This window comes from Simochromis diagramma, unplaced genomic scaffold (assembly GCF_900408965.1).
Source record: "Simochromis diagramma unplaced genomic scaffold, fSimDia1.1 OVJJ01000816.1, whole genome shotgun sequence".
NCBI classification, from domain to species: Eukaryota; Metazoa; Chordata; class Actinopteri; order Cichliformes; family Cichlidae; genus Simochromis; species Simochromis diagramma.
The window spans coordinates 17,868,273-17,890,832 of NW_024386908.1; the positions used below are offsets into that span (position 1 = coordinate 17,868,273).

Here is a 22,560-nt window from a genome sequence, read left to right on the forward strand (position 1 = left end):
AACAACTAAAACATTTAACAGCATCTAAATGTTGCTGTTAATTACGACTAAGCGCCTTGAGGTGACTTTTGTTGTGATTTGGCGCTATATAAATAAAATTTAATTGAATCTACTGAGGGAGACAGTACATAAAATGTCAATAAGCACATCCACCATCTGGATTACTGTCAACAGGGAGTTTTTCCTCCTCACTGTCGCCCAGTGCTTGCTCACACAGGATAGTTTGATAGCTGGGGTTTTCTCTCTAATACTGTATGATAGGTTTGTAGCATAAACCTATTCGCTGGAACGTTAAGGACAATTCAACTACACAGCAAAAAGCATTAAACACCAAGTAGGCAAAGTTCTTCGTGTTACTCATGCATGAGGGAGAGAACCACGACAAGCGCCGTTCCTTCGCTTGACCCCAGTCGCTCTCGTCCGCTCCCCCATAACACTGCTCTTTTATTGAGGTTACATGAATATACATAGGTTCATTAACATATGACGTCTACATACAAACAAAGAGTACCTTGCCTGTGTGTGTGTGTGTGTGCGTGGGGTCAGAGTGTGACCCCATAAATGACTTCCCTAAACCTGCTGGTCTGGAAGTCCAGCAGTTCATCTAAACAAAAGGCACTTAGCCTAAAACAGATATAGCTATGTTTATCCTACCATAAAACAATAAGACAAGGTACGACCTCTCCCATGCTCCCAGAGTGCTCTGGAATGCACACAAAGTTTGCAGATTATTAAGGATCAAACCTCTACCAATCTAAAACTAATTATAAAACTCTAAGCATAAATGACAATCAGCAATACAAAACCTAACACTGTAGGTTGTTGATCTTACAGAACAAAACACAGATGAGACTCGTTATTTGCCACTTGAATTATAAAATGTCTAATCCATGGAATTCGAAAAAATCCAAATTAAAAATATATTCTAACTTTTGTCGTGTTTTCCTATGTTGTCAAATATGTCAAATCTGGGCATCAGTGATGCTATTGTAACATATTAGAACATGATTTGAATTGCATTGCCGTGGCAACAGGGAAACCAAAACTCAGCCATAACAATTTAACCCAAAAACATCATAATTTTTTATAAATCTAACCAAACAGGTTTTCTATTGGGAAGCAAGTGAGCTATTTTTAGTTAACAGGGAAAATTATAGATATCTGTAAAAATCTGTAACATACATTGTCTAACAAATTTATGGGTGCTACCCCTCAGCTGGCTTCCAGAAGTTAGCCAATCAGAGGAAAGTGGGCCTTTAACAAAGGGGCCTCAAATGGGCTAAATTATTTTTTAGATACAAATCAAGAAAAACAGTTTGGTTGATGTCCCACCATAAAAATTTGAATTTATGGATGGTTGAAAAAGGCACATAATGTATTTATTTTTTGAGCAGCATCATGCACCTTTTCATATCTTTGCTTTGAGACTTGGGCCACAGTACAGGTGAAACTGCAGAAAGCTCAAAATCTTCCTCCAGGAGTCCTCCTGAGCATCAGAGTGAGGTTTGGTCTTTCCTCCCCACAGTAATAGCACTGCAACACACACACACACACACACACACACACACACACACACACACACACACACACACACACACACGTCAAACTACAAATAAAGAACGGTTCATTGTCAGCCTGACGTTTTCTGCAGCAAACTGGACTTATCGAAGGAAGGGCCAGCAGTACGGTTGCACTTTTTTCTTAAGTTAAATGTGTGTTTGTAAGCGAATCAGTAATTAATGTCATTAGCTAGCTAGCTAAGATGAGTAGTCAGTGCTCAGGCTTTTACCTTAACCGATTAGATTTGTTTACGTATTCTACTCTCCGTGTTCAGAATGATGCCTCACGTGTTGATTCGTTATTTTCACTGAATGGTCATCTGTCCGACAGTGTGTCATATGGTTTGATTTATTAAAGATGCTGGAATAAAAAGGTCTCCATCTTGTGCAAATGCATATATCTATCAAAATTACATTCATACAACAATGAAATTATTGTTTTGGTTTGTTTTTTTAAAAAAAGGGAAAAAAAAGATCTGTGTTTTTGTAACATAAAATCAGGAATCCGCCCACATTAACTGGTGATAATCAGTTTCACAATATTCAGCACAAAATAAGCAAGTATGCCTCATTTCCTCAGCACAAATCTGTTGGAGTTTGTGTTTACCCTGACTGATGCGATTTAACATATTTAAAAGGAGGGATCAATGGACAGAGTACTTTATTGGCACACTTTTTGTTTTAATGAGCACTTGGGCTTTTTGCATTCAATACAGAGTTAATGACGCACATGGACTGGTACCCGTGTACCTCAGTAATATAGTCCTGCAACCGATCTGCTCAAATGACCAAATATCCTCCCCTCACGATGTGACGAGTGGTGTGACTGTAGTGACAGTCAAAGGCAGTCAGTGAAGATTGTGACAAACACAGAGGAGATCATTAAATAATCAATCGGGTGTTATGGAGTATAGGCTCGAGTAAATTTATTTGTAATGTTTTGTTCTATGTTGATATAATAAATTCTTTCAGGATGCCCTGAATGTCATTAGGAGACAAAGACTTGTTTTTAGCAGTTTAGAAATTGGTGATTCCACTACAGCCACCTCAGCAAATAAAAATACATTTTTCTTTATCTCCATTTTAAGACAATGCCCAGCACAGAGTCCTCTAAACAACCTAAGCCACACGTCTTACATTGAAAAATAGAGCATTAGAAACAGATTATTACAGCCTGGCTCTTTCAGCTTACAGCCTGTTTCTATGCTGATTGATCTGCTGCTTGGTGTCCATTACTCCCTCGTTTTAAATCTCATTTATCAATTTTAAATGACATCAGTCGCTCTGAGGATAAACACAAGCTCCACAAGATTTGCGCTGAGGAAACGAGGTCGATTTGTCTGTGAAGGTTCTCATTCATCCAGGTCATTGTACTCTAAGAAGTTTGGGGAAAAAAGCGGATTTCTTTAAGTTTCTTGAAGACGCTTCACCTCTCACCCGAGAAGCTTCTTCAGTTCTAAGATCAGAGAGTGGAGAGTCCCAGGTATCTTTGCAGACCTCTGTTTAAAAAGCACCATCCACTTAAAGATTAATATTATACTAGATAACATATAAATTATTGCCTATGTTGAACAGTTCCCATGTCAGCTGTCAGAGGTAAGTAAAAAAAAAAAACCCTAAGAGCAGAACGTCCGATCAGTGTGTGAGGACTGGCAAGATTTATTTATTATTTTAGATTTGAGGGATAAACTTTGATAGTTTGAGATGATGCTTTTCTCTTTGTGATTACAGGAGCTGCCCTCAGAGTCAGACCTCAACACCACCCAGTGATACCCTATATGTTCCCTCTTAATGCTGAATACACTTATTTAATCTTGGAGGTTTTTGTACCAACTCCAAAGTTAACTGATGACAAAGTACAAAGGCTATAAAGCTGCAGCTGTTTTACTGAAAAAAAAAGTTAAAAAGACAAAAGGTCAGAGTGATTAAACATCCCTGTAACTGGTGTCACTATGTAGGAGCATAAAATACCCGTGGTCTCCACCTGTAAAGCCATTCCTGTTTGTCTCATTGTTGCTTGTCTAGTACACCTGTTCTTCATTTAGTCTTTAATTACCACTTAACTGATCAGGTCAATATCCCAAAAGTTTGACTTGATGCTATACTCTCTTTGTTTGAGCAGTGTATTATAGTACTTGATGAAGTTTTGTTATTATGACCAGAATCTGTATCAGGTAAGAAACAGGAAGTGAGGCCAAAGCCTTTGTACAGGTGTGGGAATCTGACCTTTTTCTTTACTGCTGTGTATGACAAAGGTCGTAGCTCTAAAATGAGGTGAGAACGGTGGCTCAATCAGGTGTCCGGTGTCCGGATATGCTAATCTGCTCAACAGGTGTTCCTTTCCAGCTTCACGCATCAACCTGGCCACCTGAGGGTCAGAGGTCAACCTTAGATTAACTGTATGTTAATGTTCACATTCATATTTGTTCAATGTTCACAATACTCAAACAAGAACTGCCAACTTTCCAGTATTCTTGACATCCATCACTCTCATAAACAGCATTTGTGTGAGTGTGTGTGACCTCACATCGTCCGCCATCTCCACTGTGGGCCAGTTCTGATCATCACAGCCGTTAACCAGCAATGTCGGGCAGTTAATTCTGCCTACCTGTCAACAAAAAACACCTTTAAAACAATGTTACAAATAATAAAATAGGTCCAGCACTGACTTGTATTGGTATTTAACATGCAGGTGTTTGCAGTATATTCCAGCACTCACTTCGGCAATGTTTGAGGGGTCAGTGATGAACTCCAGACCAACATCTTTCCAGATCACTTGGTTGTCCTCATTCACACGCGCCTTGTAAAGCTGCCTGTCATAACATATTAGTAATTACGAAACAGCAATAATAATTTAATGGACCGACAAACACGGACCCACCTGGTTACTCCTTCAAACCTGGATGCGACTGTGCTCCCCTGTGCTGGATAATAGTGGTTGGAGCTGATACAAACAATACAACAAGGCTGGAATGAAATGACAAATTACGAAATTTGATTTATACCTCAGTTGGAGTAAGAAAGAGGTCAGTGGGTTAAGGTCTACTTTAAAGGTAAAAGAAGAGGAAATTTAAGTCATTTCCCTCGCACTCTGACCTTGATAATGGTGCTGTAGGCTGCCAAGGTGACAGCAACAAGTGAACCGAGAGAAAGACCAAAAATTCCAACTCTGTCTGGCATCACTTGAGGATGGTCCTTAATAATATTAAACGCCGTCTGAAGAGATCAGAATATTAAATAATAAGTACAGATGTAATGAGGAGTTTACAAACACTCATCATGGACATGAATGTCAGAGTAATTTTGGGCTTTTAATGAATTCTTTGAACTGTTCTTTTGCCAGAGTTGAATCATTGTACAACATGCGTGACTTTAAACAATAATAAATGGGTGCACAAGTTTGAATTTATTTTGGGTTTTCTATACATACATACACTCACTTCAATCTTTTTAAGTGGACCTGAAAGTTCTCGAGTGTCCTTTAACTTGACAAAGTCAAGACCTTTTAACTTCTCGTAAGTTATCATGATTAACTACAACTGATAGTTTATCTTTGCAGCCTAAAACGGATTTGTTTGACAGCACTCACTGAATTGACCAATACTGGAAAGAATGGGTCCAAGTCCAAGAAATGAAATTTGCAGCTGCCCACATGGACAAGACAAATGCCTTCTGGAGAAAAGTCTAATGGTCAGAGGGGACAATGGGAATTTTCTGACCACTCTTTCAAAAGCACATTTGTGAGGTCAGACACTGATGTTGGACAAGAAGGCTTGGCTCACAGTTTTCGCTCCGATTCATTCCAGGGGTGTTCTTTCAGGTTGAGGCCAGGACTCTGTGCAGGCCAGTCCAGTTCTTCTATGTCTTTATGGACCTTACTTTGTGCACTGGTGCACAGTCACGTAGGATCAAGAAGGCGCCATCCCCTCTCTGCAGAAAGTTGGCAACCTTGGTGCCACAGCATCTGCTGACCCACTCTGTGATTTCATGAGGCCTGCCACTTTATGGCTAAGTTGCGGTTGTTGAGTGTGAAATATTTAAGTAGCAAGGAAATTTCACAACTGGACTTGTGATATCCTATAATGGTACCATGCTGGAATTCACTGAGATCCTAAGAGCAACCCATTTTTTTTTTATTAATTAAGCAGTGTGCATGCCTAGCTGGTTGATTTTATACACCTGTGGCCATGAAAGTGATTGGAACGGCTTAATTCATAATTTTGGATGGTGATCTGTCACACAAACCTCAAAGTATTTCAGTTCCAAATTTTCAGACTCCTGGTCAAATCTGAGGTAATCCAGTGCCAAAGAAACATAACCGTGAGACGCGAGCAAGGCAGCACGATACTCCAGCAGCCCTCCACCACCTCCCCACATATCCAGCAGCCCAGGAAACGGTCCAGGACCTGAAGTCAGACAAACAGGACAAAATTACTTTGGTTCAAGTCATCCTTGTGAGCTAAAAACTCGGACATCAGGTGGATTTTTTTCCTACTCTTGGATCTGTATATTGTCAGAAAGAGAGGAATTCACTAATATGGTCACACCAGGCACACAAGCCCTGCCCGCATGTTTCAATGCCACAGCATTTAGATCAGCTTGAAGCCTGAGCTTTTGCTTTTTTTTTTTTTTTTTTTACATGTTACTTGTACACAGGCTGATTTTTATTTATTTTTTTTAATTTTTTACCTTTAGCCATGTTTAATATGAGAATATATTTTAAAGAAAAGCAGAACTGATTTTTTAAATTTACATTTCACCATTATGAAAGAAAAACCCCAGCCACTCTGAAAAAATAAAATCAACAAAATACGTATTTAAGAGAATAAACGTGTCATTACAGGTGCTGTAGGTGTACCTGGAGGTATAAACAGAGTCCCTTGCACTCCTTGCTCATTAATACTGATCCTCTGGATGCCAGGGGCCATGTACCATCTCTCTGTGAGGACTGAGACTAGAGGGGCCTGGTCCCTGAAGCCCTCGTGTCCACTGTGGACCGAGATGGTGACCAGCATGGGTGTGCACACATTCATCTTCCTTAACCTGGCCAATAATGACATGAGTTACCTGACAGATTAAACAAAAAGTAGCCTACACAAGCAAAAGTTAGTTATGGAGTTCAACAGGGTTCTGTAGTAGGACCAATACTATTTACTTTAGAGGTCTGTGTATGTTCTCTGTCATCCAGATCATGGTAATCTAAGGAGTTTGGGAAGAAAAGCAGCTGAACTTCTTTAGGTGTGCTGAAGATGTTTCACCTCTCATCCATGAAGCTTCTTCAGTTCTAAGATCAAATGGTGGTGAGTCCCGGGTATTAAGCCCTAGGGAAGATACAACGGATAATAATTTGCCATCTCTGGACTGTGTTCTTTTCATTTCAAGCTCCTTAGATTATTTACATAATACTTGCTTCCCTTAGGCAATACTATCACAAAGCATGGCATTATTGTGATTGCTATGGAGAGAGCCACCTGCTGTGGAACTCTGTGTGTGAGGAAGACTCGTCATTTATAAGAACTACCAAGGATCCCTGAAGATTTAACTGTATCAGCTTCTTGTTCCTGTGACATGTGAGTTCCTGTGAGTTGTTTAAAATCCTTCTCTTCATATATTAAGTCCTGAGTGATCAGGCCCCATCATATCTTAGACCTTACTACATGGACATCTTCAGATGTCCCTTCCCATTGATTTTTTTTGTTTGTAGTAATAATCCATCCACAATACGAGGTCAGTCATTAATATACTGCTGCATAGGCTGGGCTGTGGTTACATCGTAAGGCTTTAAAAACTAAGCTTTAAAATGAACAGTGGTAACAAAAACTGAGAGAGGCTGAAAGTGATCACTGACTTTTTTTAGGGGCTTGTTCAGATTAAATAGAAGAAGATACAAAACATTAAAACATGTTAAAAACACTACAGCCTTAATAAACGCAGAGTAATTTGGACCTGGAAGCAGGGTTCATACGTCATCACTTAAGAACAAGATAACAAAACAAAAAGTAGCTGACTTGCTGTCGAATGGATTGAGTGAGGCCACAATGCTAAATCAATGGACTGTCAAGCGGTATTGCATCAGTAATTAGTCATTTTCTGACAGAGCACGGCAGCCACAGAGACAGGGGAGGTGCAGCAGATTGCCATGGAACTTTTGATAAGTTCACTCACGCCACAATAACTGGATTGCCAGAAGTGGGGACTGTTTTCACACTGGTTAGATTTACACTCTAAATGCTTCCTTTAGGCAGTATCATTAGAAGGCGTAGCATGCATTTTTCCTGCTATGCAGATGACACACAACTTTATCCATCAATGAAGCCAGATAACACACTACGACTGCAACGATTAGTTGCCATAATAGATTATGTCGACTATAAAAATTTGTTGATGCGTTATATTTTCAAATCGGGTAAATGTGTTTTTGTAACTGCAATACACTCCAGGAAGCTATGGGGGAAGTATTGCCTATATCATCTGCCAAGACTGCACTCAATACTAACAAAGAGCGTAGTGCAAGCAGCAAAACAGTTCAGTTTTGTTAGCTAATGAGGGAAATGTGATAGTAAACCATTAAACAGGAGTAACTACACTGTCTTATAGCTCATAGGCTCTTGCATGTCTCAAATAGCTGAAGTCATTACCGAGAGCATCTTCAGCATGGTTATCAGCAGCTGGGAACATCATCTCAAAAGCAAGCGTCACTCCAGAGCATATACTGCAATCGTGAATTCATGAACTGAATTATCTGGAAACTTTTTATTTTGGACCGGAAAATAAAATCTTTTTTATTTAATTTGAAGCTTTAACTGAACTTATGTGCAGAAGCCATTTAGGTTCCATTTAGCATTTTTATTTTTTAAATACTTCTAGCACTTTAATCTTTATTACCTAACATTTGTATTTATTTCGTTTTTAATCTGAGAGTCCTGTTGAATAATGTTAAAAATACGTTTGATTATTTTCAAATTCATATGAGTGATTGTTTTAATTTGCTGTGGGATGAGACAACAGGGTGATATTCACAAATGGGCAGTCTTAAGCAGGTGAGGTACTACAGCCTAGAACAGGAGGTTTGCCCACAAGAAAAGGTGATAAGAGTTATTGAAATAATTGTTGACTAATCGATTAATCAGAGAAAAATTGGCAGATTAGTCGTCAAATTTCTATCTAGATATGTAACACATCTGGACAGAAGTATGTCCAGACTACCTTTGCTGTTTGGGATTTAATGCAGACCGATGATGTCACTGGGGAAAAAGCCTGGAGTACAAATTTTGATCCAGTAATTAAAAGTCATTTATAGAGCCATGCTACGAGATTTACTAGAAGATTGAATGTGTTACCTGAGGCCTGGGCGGCTGCCCGGGACGGGCCGCATGCTCCACAGCAAACCCATGGGCTCTTTTCCTGTGTATGTGCCTCCGTAACTTAAATCTTCTGATACTGCAAGAGGGGGGGGGGGCAATTTATTTTTCGCTTTATTTGCTTTATTAAAAGTGAGATAACATTTTTTTTTATGTCATTTACAGTTCAATAGAACATGTGCAACAAAAACATCAAAAGTAAAACACCTTTTTCAATAACACTCACTGATTTTAGTTAAAAATGTAAAAAAAAAAAAAAGTAATAAAAGTAATAGTAATACCAAAAGTAAGACCAAAAAGTATTTGGTTGAATTTAAAGATTATGTAGAGGAAAAAAACAAAACAAAAATCCCACTGGAGTACATCTGTTGCATTATGTCAGACTCTGGGACACAGGAAGCCTTCAGCTGGACTACCTGTGCAACCTAAATGAGCTGCAGGTATCCATCTCCAGATTACCTGTCGTCACTTTGATTTACACCAAAGGAGCTGGAATGGATTCAATGCTTCCTGCTTCATAAACTAAATATGACTTTGATTATAGCAATTATGTGTGAATGTACAAATATAATTTTTAACGTCAGCTTCTTATGCATCTGTTCAATGGTTTACTTTATTATTCTTTTCAGGTACTTGGGGTTTTTTTTTGTATTGGTAAGTTAAAAAAAAGGAAAACAAAGAAGCCCACCTGACACGACGCCACTGTGGTCACTGACGTAGTGCCCGTAAGCCTCCCAGTCGTGCTTGTCCTCGGAGTTATGGAGGGAGCGGACGGTTACCGGACATCCCGGAGGAAGATTCTCCACCAACACTTTGAACTTCTCATCAACCAGAGCCCGACTCGGGGTGACGGAGAGGATCGGAGGAACGACCTGGGTCATGGCTGAGAACAGTCTGTGGAGAGAAACTGTGACAACTGAATAACACAGACAGGGTAAAGTTCATGTTCAATGGTTCATGTTCAAAGTTCATGTTCTGGACTGATGGCCAAAGTTCATTAACTTCATGCATTCTTCATGTCCCTTGCACGGGCGGATCTAGAAGGGTGGCATGGGGTGGCAAGTGGCACCCTAAAATGATCCCTTGCCACCCCAGTTTTGCATATGACAGTGTTGTTTATTAAAATAAGATAGCATTAACAGTTTGAGCGTAGTTACAGTCAATACTGAATATAAATGCTAAAACTGAACATATTGCATAGTGTCCCCCCCCTCCACCATTAACAAATGATTCAGGCCATAGCAGGACAGCTTTTTTCTTGTTTTCAGTAGCAAGCGATGGTTATGATTGTGCCAGAGCACATTTTGAACAACACCATGGGAATTTCGGATTTTACACAGGTGGTTGGATGTTACACTCTGGAAATGGAAGGAAGGTGAGTGTTATTAACCCTCTGTGGTCCACGGACACACTGCACCTCCAAATCACATGACTGATGTAAGCTGACATAGCAACACGCTGCAGCCACGCTGACTCTCTATTTCAGCTCACATTTAAAGTTCGGACTTCAAAGTTTTTTAATTTTAATTACAGGCCAGTAAATCCAGAGTTATGATAATGTATATAAGCCACGCTTTTTTCTAAATGCTGTCATCATGATTTTGAGTGTGTGTGTGTTTTAAAGCATTTTGTAATGACAGCGCGAAAACAGTAAAGAAAGAAAAAAAGCCACCTATTTCTTATTGGTGGAAAAATGCACCATGTCGACCAATTAAAAAAAAATAAGTCAACACGTGGGATTTGATTGTTTAGGAAGAGGGAAAGTTTTGGAAAGTTTTGGAAAGTTTTAGTACACAAACACTTGCTGTAATAAATAACCACTCCTGACATTTTGGAGATGTTAGCTCTTTATACAGTAAAGTTACAGTGGGATACAAATAATATCAGGCTGATCCTGCCACGATTTGTTCCCTCGGTTCAAATCCCGGACAAACAGTATCCCACAGCTGTTTATGTTTTTAAACCCATTTTGCACAGAGAGGCATTTTTTGAAAAACGTATGTGCGTATTGATAGCAATGTTGAATATTATTACACAGGGAAAAAAACAACTACATGTAAAATAATTACACCGTGACACCTCTGCCTTTCTAAATAGAGGGACAGTAACTGCATGTGTAAAACCTGAAGATAGTCAGATTAACAGTATTTTGTCTCTATCATTCTGCAATTCATCTCCTGTAAACAATAACGTGGCGCACAGCGTGACGTGGAAAAAGGCACATACCTTTAATGTTGCGTGACGAATCCCTCGTCCACACATAAACCCAAAAAAGGAGTTTTAAAAAAATCTCAGTTTTCGGTGATTCCAAACGCCGTTTACGTGCGGACGAAACAGCTGCGTTTTCAAAATCACCCGTGTACGTGCGGACGCAGCGTAAAAGAGTTAGTAGTTTATTTTCTTACTACCTGCAGATTACTTGTATTTGCTTAATTGTTTACTAAATGTTTGAGGTGTGAAATAAACCGCAATGGAGAAAAATACGGGTGCGTGTGGTTGGAGGATGTGTTTGTGCGTGCGTGTGTGCGTGAGCGGGGGGAGGGGGGGATATTTTTCTTGTAAAACAAAGTGGAGGTCCAGCAAAAAAAGTTTGGGAACTACTGGTTCAAGTGTGCTGCGTTCAAGTACCACATGTAAAATAACCGCTGTCCTCTGTTACCTTCGAAACGTACACCACGAAGAGACGATTTTCTCCTGAATTAGTTCCAACAGGGTGTGACAAACTTCCACCTGTTCGCTTTGTGGAGACAAGTTTCTCTCTCTTATTCTTGACGATTATTTCCACCGCTTCTCCCTGTTGTTGGTGAATTTTAGTAAAGGCCTAAATTAATGGACACCGACTGGATCCGTTGACTGCAGCCAGGAAGAGGAGGCGGGGTTTAAGGCGGGTTGTCACACGTGGGCGTAGACTATAAGTTTGTGCATTAAATTGTAAATGCACGTCATGCAGGAGGAAAGAACACTTACTCCTGACAGGGTAATAGATAATCTACAAACATATACTCTGATTTCAGCACACTGAAGGGCTGCCAGGGGAGTAAGGCCTTTCATCCTCCTTTATGTTCTTCCATATTTTCTTAAATGCGTAGAACAGTGGATATTTATATTAAACATGGCCAAAGGTTCAAAATATTCATGAGTATGTGAGCCAAAGATCAGGCTCTAGAAAGTCTCTGTGAAATCAAAGGCAGCAGATATCCTTAATGTAATAGCTTAGGAGTAACATTCACAGGAGCAAAGGCAAAAATGCAGAACAACAGAGCAGAAATGTCTTGAAGAACATTGCACTTCTCCTGTAGTTTAGATAACCTACAGTGTATAAAACAGCAACTCTCAGTGTAATGCATTCTTCCCAAATGGGCGTCTGCTGAGATAAATGAGAAATTAGTCTTAATAACCAATAATAAATATGTTTTTTAGCTACTCTAGTGGAGTCAGAAATAAAAAGGAGGAGGATTAATGTGGAAATGAGTGGAAGAGATCCACTTCATCATAATATTCTTGCAGACATTGAAAACTCGGAAGTAAGGGCACATGTGAAAACACAAAAAGGCCTTTAATCCAGCAGACTTTCATTGCTTTCAGAAAAAAAGTGGTCAGAAAGCACAGAGTTTGAGTCTGCAGGTGCACCTGGCCTCTCTGGTGGACTTTAAACTCTACCCGCATACTTTCCTCTGTAAATTCCACCCACATGTTGTGTAAATCTCCAGGGATTAAAGCAACACCAACTACAAGGTATTCTTCTGTTGTGTGTGAGCAAACTTTGCTGTTTTGGAGGTTTTTTGTATGCCACTTTCTACGTACCAGTGATCTGTTTTAATACACATTTTGTTCCCTGATCAGAAGTCTTCCAACTAACGAGACAGGAGCAGTCACCCTTACATGAATATGAGCACCCATGTGACTTTTACCTTTTAATCACTCAAATGGCAGCTAGCAGTTTTAAAACATTGTTTTGTTTCCAAACAGGTAACACAGTTTTTACTATTTAAATTACCAAATAATAGCTAAGTATTTAAAGTTTTCATTAATAGTGGTGTCCCCCCCCCCATCCCCCCCATTTACTTACAGCTACTGAATATTCATAATTTATGTGCTACAATTAAACTAAACAATAGCAATAAGTAAAACCTATACATAAATAAAGATGATGGACAAAACTAGAAGCTGGTACAGTCATGAGTCACACATTCCTCTACTTTCAGCCAACAGTTTATGACTTAATGTAATAAGCAAATAAAGAGACAGAAAATGATGTGAAGTAACACTATATTAGCAAAAAAGATCAAAAGAACCACAAAGTGTGGTAGTCTTCCATTAGTGATGAAAAATGGTGCAAAAATGGAAAAAGATTTTTAAAAGATTACAAAGTAGCACAAATTGATGGAAAAACAAAAGTAAACACACAATACAGATATAAAATGACACTAAACTATGAAAAGACAAATGTATACGTACATGAAATAATAAATACACGGAATATTTAAACTCACCACTTGACCAAATACCAGATATAAATTGTAGTTCTGCCTTATAACCTCCAGAGGGTGCTGTTCCCCGCATAATTCTTTTTGCTGTGTGGCTTTTCCAAAGATTTGGGTGAAGTATCAGCGCACTGTTGCTCCTTTCCTACCCCGACAGAAAATATTTCAGAAAAATAAAACTACATTTTTTTTTTTTTGTGTCCCGTTTGGATCTTTAGCCATCAGAATTGTTGTCTTAAGGCCAAGAAAGATGCCAAGCGGATTTATTTTACCAAGTGGATCATCATGGCCTTGCCATATTGGTCCATTTGATTGACCTTTATTATAATTATGAATTTATTTTATTTTCAGTTGCTACAAACGGGACAGACATGACTGGGGGATAGGACAGGGAGAGAGAATGAAAGAAAGAGAGGGAGAGAAAGAAAACCGAAGGGGAGAAGAGACGGTGAGAAAGGGGGGGGGGGGGGAAGGAAAAAAACAACAACACACAAACAAAACACCTGGATCACCTGTATGGAGAAAAAAAAACAGAAGAGAAAGCAAACAACAAAGAGCAACATAATAAAAAAACAGCACCATCACAATAAACTAGCTAGCAGTAGATAACAGTAGATATTAAATAATAAACGATATTGTGCAGCACGCAAGATAGACAGCGCACAATGTGCTTTGAGGCAGCAGCCAAGAAAGGTGTAGTCCGCGTCTGTGAATACCCGTGTGTACATCTGTGTGCATACCTGTGTGGATCAGCATGCTTGCATTCCAAAGGTTTCTCCATGTAACGATCTGCTAGGGAGTGTGGGGGAGCCACAGCCCCGTCCTCCAGGGTATGACGCAGGTATGGAGGAGATCCAGGCCCCAGATATCCAGAGGCCCCAGAGTACAAGGACCCGAGGAGGACCACCAAAGGGGGGGAACCGTGCCACCCTCCTGGGAAGAGCTGAGTAGAGCCCCAAAGGAGAGGTCACCCAGCAGCTACGGAGCAGAGGCCAGAGGGGGTTGCAGTGGCGTGCCCGCGGGCTCTGCCGGCAGCCAGCTGTGCCAGAGAGGACCGAGCTTCAGGCCCAGAGGCCAGAGGCCTGAGGGCATCCCACCCCCCGGAAGGAGCCCAGCCGGGCCACAGGCGCCCGGCCCCGCCAATCAGCCACCAGGAGTGAGCCGGTACATACATGAGCGCCCAGCCCCAGACGACAAGGACCACCAACACACCAACGTCTGAGGGCATCAGCCACCGGCAGGGAGTGTGGTGAGGGGAGGCCTCCGTACTTTAGAGGGCCTGAGATGTACCCAGAGAGGTACATCTCTCTGGGTACATCCCTCCCTCATCATAAAACTACATTTTTATGATGACCTGTCAGTTTAAGACCCACTTTTAATCATTGAGTTTTTCTTCTATGTGGACCAGTATTACTTCTGCATATTGAAACTATGCAGTCCATCACTGTGCCGCTTCTAGATCTAATATATATATTATATCATACTTAGGTACTATTAAACAGTACTGTGCAAAGCTTTTGAACTCTTGAAAAGAGGAAATAAGTGCGATGATTTATTGAAATGTGCAAACATGCAACATGCAGTAATGCAGTATATCAGGGAAAACAGAGTTTAAATAATTCTGGACTTGAAAGTTGATATTTAGTGTGACAACCTTTCAGCACAGTCTGAACTCTCTGAGGCAGCTTTCTTATAATTTCCTTAAACAGTCCTCAGGAACAATTCTCCAGGCTTCTTAAAGGACATTCAAAGGTCTTCTTTGGATGTTTCTGCATTTTGTTCAATTTTCTATTAAGATGATCCTCTACTGCTTCAATAATGTTGAGGTCAGAGCTCTGGGGAGGCCAATCCACGACTAACAGTCTTCCACAATGTATTTTTCTATCCAGATATGCTTTTACTGTGTTGGTAGTGTGTTTGGGATCATTGTCCACCTGAAAAATTAATGCCTTTGACAATCAGGTGTTTTCCATATGGTATTGTAAGATGGGCTAAAATCTGATGGTACGTTTCTCTGATCATAATTTCATCAATTTTAACGAAGATCCCCAACAACACTGGTTTAAATAGAGCCCCAAACTATGACAGAGCCTCCACCATGTTTTAGCTCTCTCCTGACCTCCTCCATGTACACTGATGATGATTGAACCACAAGTATCAAATTTGGATTCATCACTTCATTAGACCAGTTTTTACTGAATTTCAGTAAAAACTGGTGTAATGCATACACCAGCCTTTAATGTCTGTTACCTTACTTACCCTTACTTACTTCTTGACAGCAACCCTTCCACTGACACAATTTCTGATGAGGCTTCAGTGAACAGTAGATGGATCAACTGAAAGGCCAGATGCATCTCTCAGGTCCTGTGTCACATCCTTGCTGGATTATTTCCCATTTCTCAAATGTTCAACTGCTGTAGATAGTTTTTCTTAGGCCTGCTACTTCTTTTTTGTCCTCAAATTGTCCACCATCCTCAAAAATATTTAATGGCGCAGTGCACACCATGCATAGATATGCAAAATTGTCAGCTAATTGCTCTTTAGGAATCTTCTTGTTGGTGAAAAAATGCTATTTCATATCTGTCAAACTGTGTTAGCTTTTGCATTTTTTCTAGCTTCAACTAAATAAATTGGAAGAAATTGTGTTTGCTTGTAACAAAGAGCCTAAAGATACAATTTAAAACTGCTCATTTGTTAGTTGTCTGTTATATGTAGACACAACACTGGCTAAGTTTTTACTACTGTTATTATTGCTTTTAGAATATCAATAACAAAAAGTTGAGTTAGAAAAAATCTTGTTTTTCCAGTTAGAGGCACCAGCATTCTCAGGCATCTATGACAATCAACCTGCAGAGTAATCCTGGAAGTGCTGTTTTCTGGAGGAACTTATTTTCACTATTGAATTTCTACACTATTATGGTTAATTATTTACATTTTTTCTTTTGTAAATGTGACCTGTTGAACCCTTAAAAAATGATCATTTCTACATTTCTTAAACCCAGAGAGTTCTCATGCTGTGGGGTTCCGGAAAAATTCCCTAAGCAGCAGGTTGGAAAGATCTCATCTGCATCTTCAGATTTAAGCTTGATTGAACTGCCCAAAGTGATGATGCAGATCCTAAATGAAGCTACGGAATGACCCTTTTAGCACCCACACAGGATGCAGCAGACTCAGATTGCTTTGGGCTGATCAGATTATGTGGGCGTCTTTCCACAGGACTCGTTACGGTTGCTGTCAGAAAGGTTGTTATAAATCAAAATGTGGATCTTCCACTGCCTATGCATAATCAGACCGGCTGACATTTGGCCTTTTATATGGCAGATCATCACAGCAGTAAAATGCAAGTGTTTTCAGTTAAAAATGTTATTACCTCCTGATATGGCAGTTTGCAGCAATGCTTAGAATGCCCAGTTAAAATGTGAGAGGTGATAGATCTTTATGCCAATACCTCTACAGTCAATGTTTTCAATAAGTATACGTGATCAAATCAAAGACAACTTATTGCAGAAAACAAGAGCTCATGTGTTGGACCTGGAGGAAATATTAAATGCTTTGCAGCCTGAGTCCATTTGTAAGAAACCAACAGTGATCAGATCCTGACCTCACAGCAACTCTTCGATGGTCTAACTCTCATTTCTGTGTTTCAGCCAATGATGCTTATTCCAACGAAGTAAGATTGATAGAACTGATGCAACAGTCCAAGGAACCTGCAGACATCAGAGCCTTGCTCCAGTTGACTGAACTATGTGAAGAAAATAAAGGTACAGCCGTGGTTAGAGGTTTACACAAACTCAACATGGGCATTGGATGGTAATTTTAAGCTTCTAATTGTTATTTTGAACTGTTCTTGTTTCAGGGTGGAATGACTGTACGGCATACATCTTTAATGACTTTTGAAAAAACAAGAGGTTCACTAATCCACACAGGGTCAAAATTACATGTACAGGCTAAATTATATATGCACTCACTTAAATCTTTTTATAAGGGTTTCTAGAATGTATTTTAACTTGAGAAGGCCAAGGCCTGTTAACTTCTCATTTGTAAGCACGATTGACTACTACTGATAGTTTATCTTTGCAGCATAAAAAAGGATTTGCTTGACAGCGCTAGTTGGAGTGATCAGAACAATGGGAAAGTCCAAGGAATTCACAGAAGATCTAAGAAGGAGAACTGTAGATTTACACATTTCTAAACAACTGCAGATTCAAAGATCATCAGTTCAAACAACTGTATGTAAGTACACGTTATTTAGATGTGTCACAACTTAACCAAGGTCTGGACAAAAAATCCAAACTGTCACCCTTTTCTTGTTCAGGAACAATCCAAGAACTACCAGTTCTCAAGCCTGCCACGACCTGGAAACCGCTGGAACTCCACATCACTGTGGACAGTCACACCACATCACTATCCAAAGTTACAGAGCTGATCAGTAAAGATGCCTGTCCTTAAAGAAAATCCACACCTTCACTCTTGAATGATACTTGCTGCTACCCACATATACAAGCAAAGTGTCTTCTGGAGAAAAGTTCTATGGTCAGACAAGACGAAGTTTGAGCTATTTGGCCACAATGACAACAGGTATGCTTAAAGGAGTAAAGATGAGGCTTCCAAACCTAAGAGCAGTAACCACCCGTCAGGCATGGTGGTAGTAGCATCATGCACTGGGACTGTTTTGCACAAAATGCTTAGAATAATGAAGAAGGAGGACTACTTCCAAATTCTTCAACTTTACCTCAAATCAACAGCTAGAAGTTTAAACTTGGACACAACAGGACAATGATCTCAAATAACCAAAACTGGTTATGGAATCGATAAAGCGGGCTAACCTTAAGCTTGTGGAAGGGCCTTCCCAAAGCCTCAAACCTATTGAAAATTTGTGGATTGCACATAGAGCTGGGTCCATGCCAGGGGACCGATCAATTTAAGTGAACTTTACCAATTCTACCAAGAAGAGTGGTCAAATATCCAGCCAGAATTATGCCAGAAGCTTGTTAATGAACTACAAATGTACAAATACATACCTCTGACCCAAAAAACTAAACTTCTAAAGTAATTAAAGTTGTATCCTGTACAATCATTCCACTGTGGAAAAAGAAAAGTTCAAAGAACTCATTAAAAGTCCCAAATTAAATGGCATTCATGCTCAGGATGACTGGATGTAAACTTCTGACTACATCTGTGTTTCCAGATTGGCATTATTAACATGACAACACCAGCTGTTATTCAAGCTAATATTATTCAGTATGTGGCCACCATCTATGTCAATGTTTGTTACTTTGGTATAAGTCTGGATGATTATAATAAGACTACATGAAGCTGAGAGGTCCGGCATGAGCATTTCATTTTCAGAGATAAGTGTTGGATACAAAGATGACTCACTGATTTTCTTCTTAAACTGAAATAATAGACTTTTAACAGTTTCTCTATCACTGACTCTTTGTTGTGTGTTTTGGTGTTTTCACAGAGACTTCACACTTTGGTGGGCCAGCTCTGACCCTGGGATTATCTGGGACTGTAACACTATAATTTCTACACACTGATGGGATTTTCTGAGTTTTCTTCAGGAACAGAAATTCTGTCAGAAGAAGAAAAATCTGTAAAAAAAAAAAAAAAAAAAAGATCTCTGGGGAAGAGTGTGTAGGAAATGGACACACATACTAAACACAGTTCAAGGAAATGGAGTCAGGGTGATCTGTGCAAAGATACCACCACAGGATGTAGCCTCGCCCAATGTCTTTAATGCTGAAAGCAGCTTCTTTTTTTCTTTCTTCCTTTTTTTTTAAAAACCGGCCTTGCTTTGCCACATTCACCTTTGCTTCCTTCCTTTAATAATACACTTCCTTTCTCTGATTTCCCGCATTCAACTCTTTCATAAATGGCGTCCTCCACAGACAAAGTGATTGATTCTCAGTAGAAATGCCTTCAGAGTGAACAGGAAATTACAGTAACCATGTGAACAAACCCTTTACCCTGTCACAGTGGTTACGATTTAAAGCGCAGCAAGCAGTTTGAGTGTTTTATATACAATTACTGCCCGCTTTGCAAATACTGCTCTGCAAGCATTCATTGTAAAACGCTTCATGAATTTATAACAAATGCATTTATGTGACTATATGAGGCTGTTAATACATCAGTATTAATTCTGTTAATGTTCAATATTAGTTTATACACAATGCTTCACAACATAGGGGTCAGGTCCCTCAATAGGGTCACCAAATACAGCTAAGAGGTCGAGAAATAAACAACTAAAGTCAGAAACTTCTCCTTCTCAGAAAATTGCACGAATGCAGCTTTATATGGCTCCTTAATTTCTTTTCAATAAAGAGAGATTATTAGAAGGAATTGAACATCATTTATTGATGCGCAGAATGCAGTTTGATGTCGACTGCTATAAGCTGCTGTCTTTGATATCGAGTGGTCTCTGGAAACTTGTTTCCAGCTCTAGATTTTATTCTTGGACTGTACTAGAGCAGCTTTGTGTGATCCACAGTTACAAATGATACTTTTTTACCTTATACTTGATGTCAGTGCCCAGGTTAAGCTCCTCCCCATTTAAGAAAACGTTCGTCTCATTGGCTGCTCCACAAAGAGAGAAAGTTTAAAGAGCTGGTAGGTGGGGAGTCTGTGGCTGTATCCCAATCCAGGGTCTGCAGCCTTAAAGTACGCATTTCAAGGCCGATTACGTCACAGCGGCGCGCCGAAGGCTGTCCCAATTCAAAGGCTGCTCGAAATGCGACCCTGAAATGCGTCCTTCATTTCCCTGAATTTTAAGGCTGTGGCAGTGTAGACTTCGTGGCCCAACATATCCCAGAATGCATAGCGCGGCGGTGGGTGTGGATAATTTTGCCGAAAAAAAACGGCGGATGAGGGGCGGCCGAAGAGTGAACTTTAAGTAAGTACTGAATATTATGTCACTTATTTATGTGCAAATGTTTAATAACGAAGAACATTAAAACATCACTGTTGGCCACATGTCGGCAAAGTTATGTGACATTAGTGACGTTTGTACTAACTTGAGCCTTTACTTTAAAATATACACCGTTCAATAGCTGAGCTTAATCTTACAGAGAATGATCAAAGCTCATGTAGAAACAAAGAAACAAATGAACAAAAGATTTTCTCCTTCATTTCTGTCAAACAAAGCTGTATCCAGCTGTTAGTATCATGGTTGCTAGGCAACCTGGGCAGCGCAACGGAGGCTAGACCGTCCCATTTCACAAGCCTCGCACTTCCGGCCTCAGCGGTCTTTGAGTATGCGGCCCTTGAGGATCGTTGAGGCTGCGTACTTTAAGGCTGCAGACCCTGAATTGGGATACAGCCTATGAATGAGATGACTGTATTAGGGACGTGCCCTCTCTATGACATCAGACAGACAAGGAGTAGAAAAAAACTATGTAAAAATGCATTTGTCTCAAAGATATTACTCTCACACACAATCACCTCAATATTAGAAACTTTGGCCATGGGTAATATGAACATCCACTGTTAGAACAGCTTATAGAAAATAAGGAAAAGCTTTGTCTTCACTTGAATAAATTACCAGAGTTTCTTGGAGAACATTTTTAAAATGAAATCAAATGTCTTTTGTGGTTAGATTGCAGGTGACAAGTGACCAAATTAGGAAAACAAGTGCTGCTGATATAGGTCTGTCTGCCCTCTGTGTTTCTTTTTTATGATTTGTTTTCATAGATATGATTCCTATGAAGCCTCTGAGCTGCCTTACATTTGCAGGCTCAAGCCTGGGTTGAAATATGAGGCCCTGGTGCGTAAAGATAAGCATTTTTTGCATTCCTGTTTCCCCTCAGCTGTCCTGAGTTATGAGAGTCAGTCTGAATTTTCATCTGAGATCCACCTTTATGCACTGGCTCTGTGTGTCTGTTTACACGGCAGAAATCAGACAAAAACACATCTCTAAGAGGTCAGTGGGGGTGATGTGATCCTGGAACAAGAGTGTTAAGCATGTACACAAAGAACCTTTTGAAGTTCTGGTTGGTGCTTTCAAACTAATCAAGTTGGCTCAGGCAGGAAATTATAGTTCCTTTCATTGCCACCTCTCAGGGGTTCACTTCAGCCTGGAGGCTCTCACTTTTCCTGCAAGGAATGAATCAAAAATCACAGGATGAACTCTTTGATTGAAGCGCTGAAACCTTTTTATTTGTTTTCAATTTCAGACATCTGTTGCATGTCATGCAGCCAACCTGCTTCCAATTACTCCTGTTTCCCTGCGTGAGTTAAAAAAAAGGAAAAATCCTATTGAAGTGTTTTTATGAGAGGCATACTTATGCCGAGATATTGCACAGAGAAAAAAAAAGGTCTGAAGTTTAATATTCCCATGTAATTTTCTGAAGTGTCCTTGGGCAGCTGTCGGGCATGAGCTGATAAATTTAGTCATTTAAATCTGGTGAGTGGCCGCTGCACCTGCTGCATCTTGGCCTTATGCAAGAGTCACGATATCCATCTCCTGTTAAACCCATTCATGCACCAGTCTGTTGTTTAGCTACCAAAAACACGCCATCACAGTTACTATTGTTACTGCAGAGCAATGTCAGAAATGGAGAACCTCAGAAATGTTTGAACCTCAGAAAAGCAGCATCATTAGAACACCTGCAGCTGTTAAGAGAAAAGCAGCTCACGTTTACGTGCCACGTGTGAGACAAAAACTGTCTTGTGCTAACAGTAACAGTAAACACTGCAGGAGACATCTTGTGGGTCAGATTTGAACCTGAAAATCAGGTAATCACTCCTGGACTTAAAATCCCTGCTGAACTCCCTGCTGATCCCAACTGTAATTTTCACCTAAAGGCCAAATTCCTGTTTGGCCAGATGGGCAAAGTGTTAGCCAATCACTTTACAGTTTCACAGACTGCTCTCTTAAATTAAAACCACATCAATACAGAGGTTTTGCAAACAGGTGACCAACCCGTCTGTGACACTCATTGTCTGTGTGTGTCCCCCAGCTGGTTGTCAAAAACCTCCTTGCAGTCACTTTGGCTGCCACAGTCGCCTCTAGTTTGCATGGAAGATGGTGACATGTCTGCAGAGACTCACCAACTACCAGCTGAGTGACAGTAAAACTTTAAAAAGGACAGTGCAAACTGGAAATAGTAAATGTTTGTTCAAAGTAAAAGTCACGCCATTTGAATGACAATGTTGTTG

General features: G+C 40.0%; 1 protein-coding gene and 1 long non-coding RNA gene across 6 annotated transcripts; one reads left to right on the plus strand and one right to left on the minus strand.

Moving 5' to 3' along the window:
• Positions 1–937: 937 nt before the first annotated feature.
• LOC120736113 (acyl-coenzyme A thioesterase 1-like) lies at positions 938–11,796 on the minus strand. 5 transcript variants are annotated; one of them, XM_040036088.1, is made up of 11 exons: positions 11,580–11,796; positions 9,609–9,814; positions 8,900–8,999; positions 6,418–6,602; positions 5,805–5,965; positions 4,656–4,775; positions 4,441–4,526; positions 4,279–4,372; positions 4,087–4,167; positions 3,786–3,927; positions 938–1,533 (listed from the first exon to the last, which is right to left on the minus strand). In XM_040036088.1, exons 2-11 carry the CDS (start codon positions 9,799–9,801, stop codon positions 1,409–1,411), a joined length of 1,287 nt encoding a protein of 428 aa, XP_039892022.1. In that variant the 5' UTR covers positions 9,802–9,814; positions 11,580–11,796; the 3' UTR covers positions 938–1,408. The 5 variants fall into 5 exon arrangements, with proteins under 5 accessions (XP_039892022.1, XP_039892024.1, XP_039892023.1 ...); XM_040036090.1 differs by having other exon boundaries at positions 9,609–9,827; XM_040036089.1 differs by lacking the exon at positions 11,580–11,796 and adding an exon at positions 11,147–11,266.
• Positions 11,797–15,070: 3,274 nt separating this feature from the next.
• LOC120735582 lies at positions 15,071–19,022 on the plus strand. Its single transcript, XR_005696307.1, has 4 exons — positions 15,071–17,165; positions 17,261–17,637; positions 17,720–17,982; positions 18,869–19,022. It is a non-coding gene; the product is annotated as an uncharacterized LOC120735582 (long non-coding RNA).
• Positions 19,023–22,560: the final 3,538 nt, after the last annotated feature.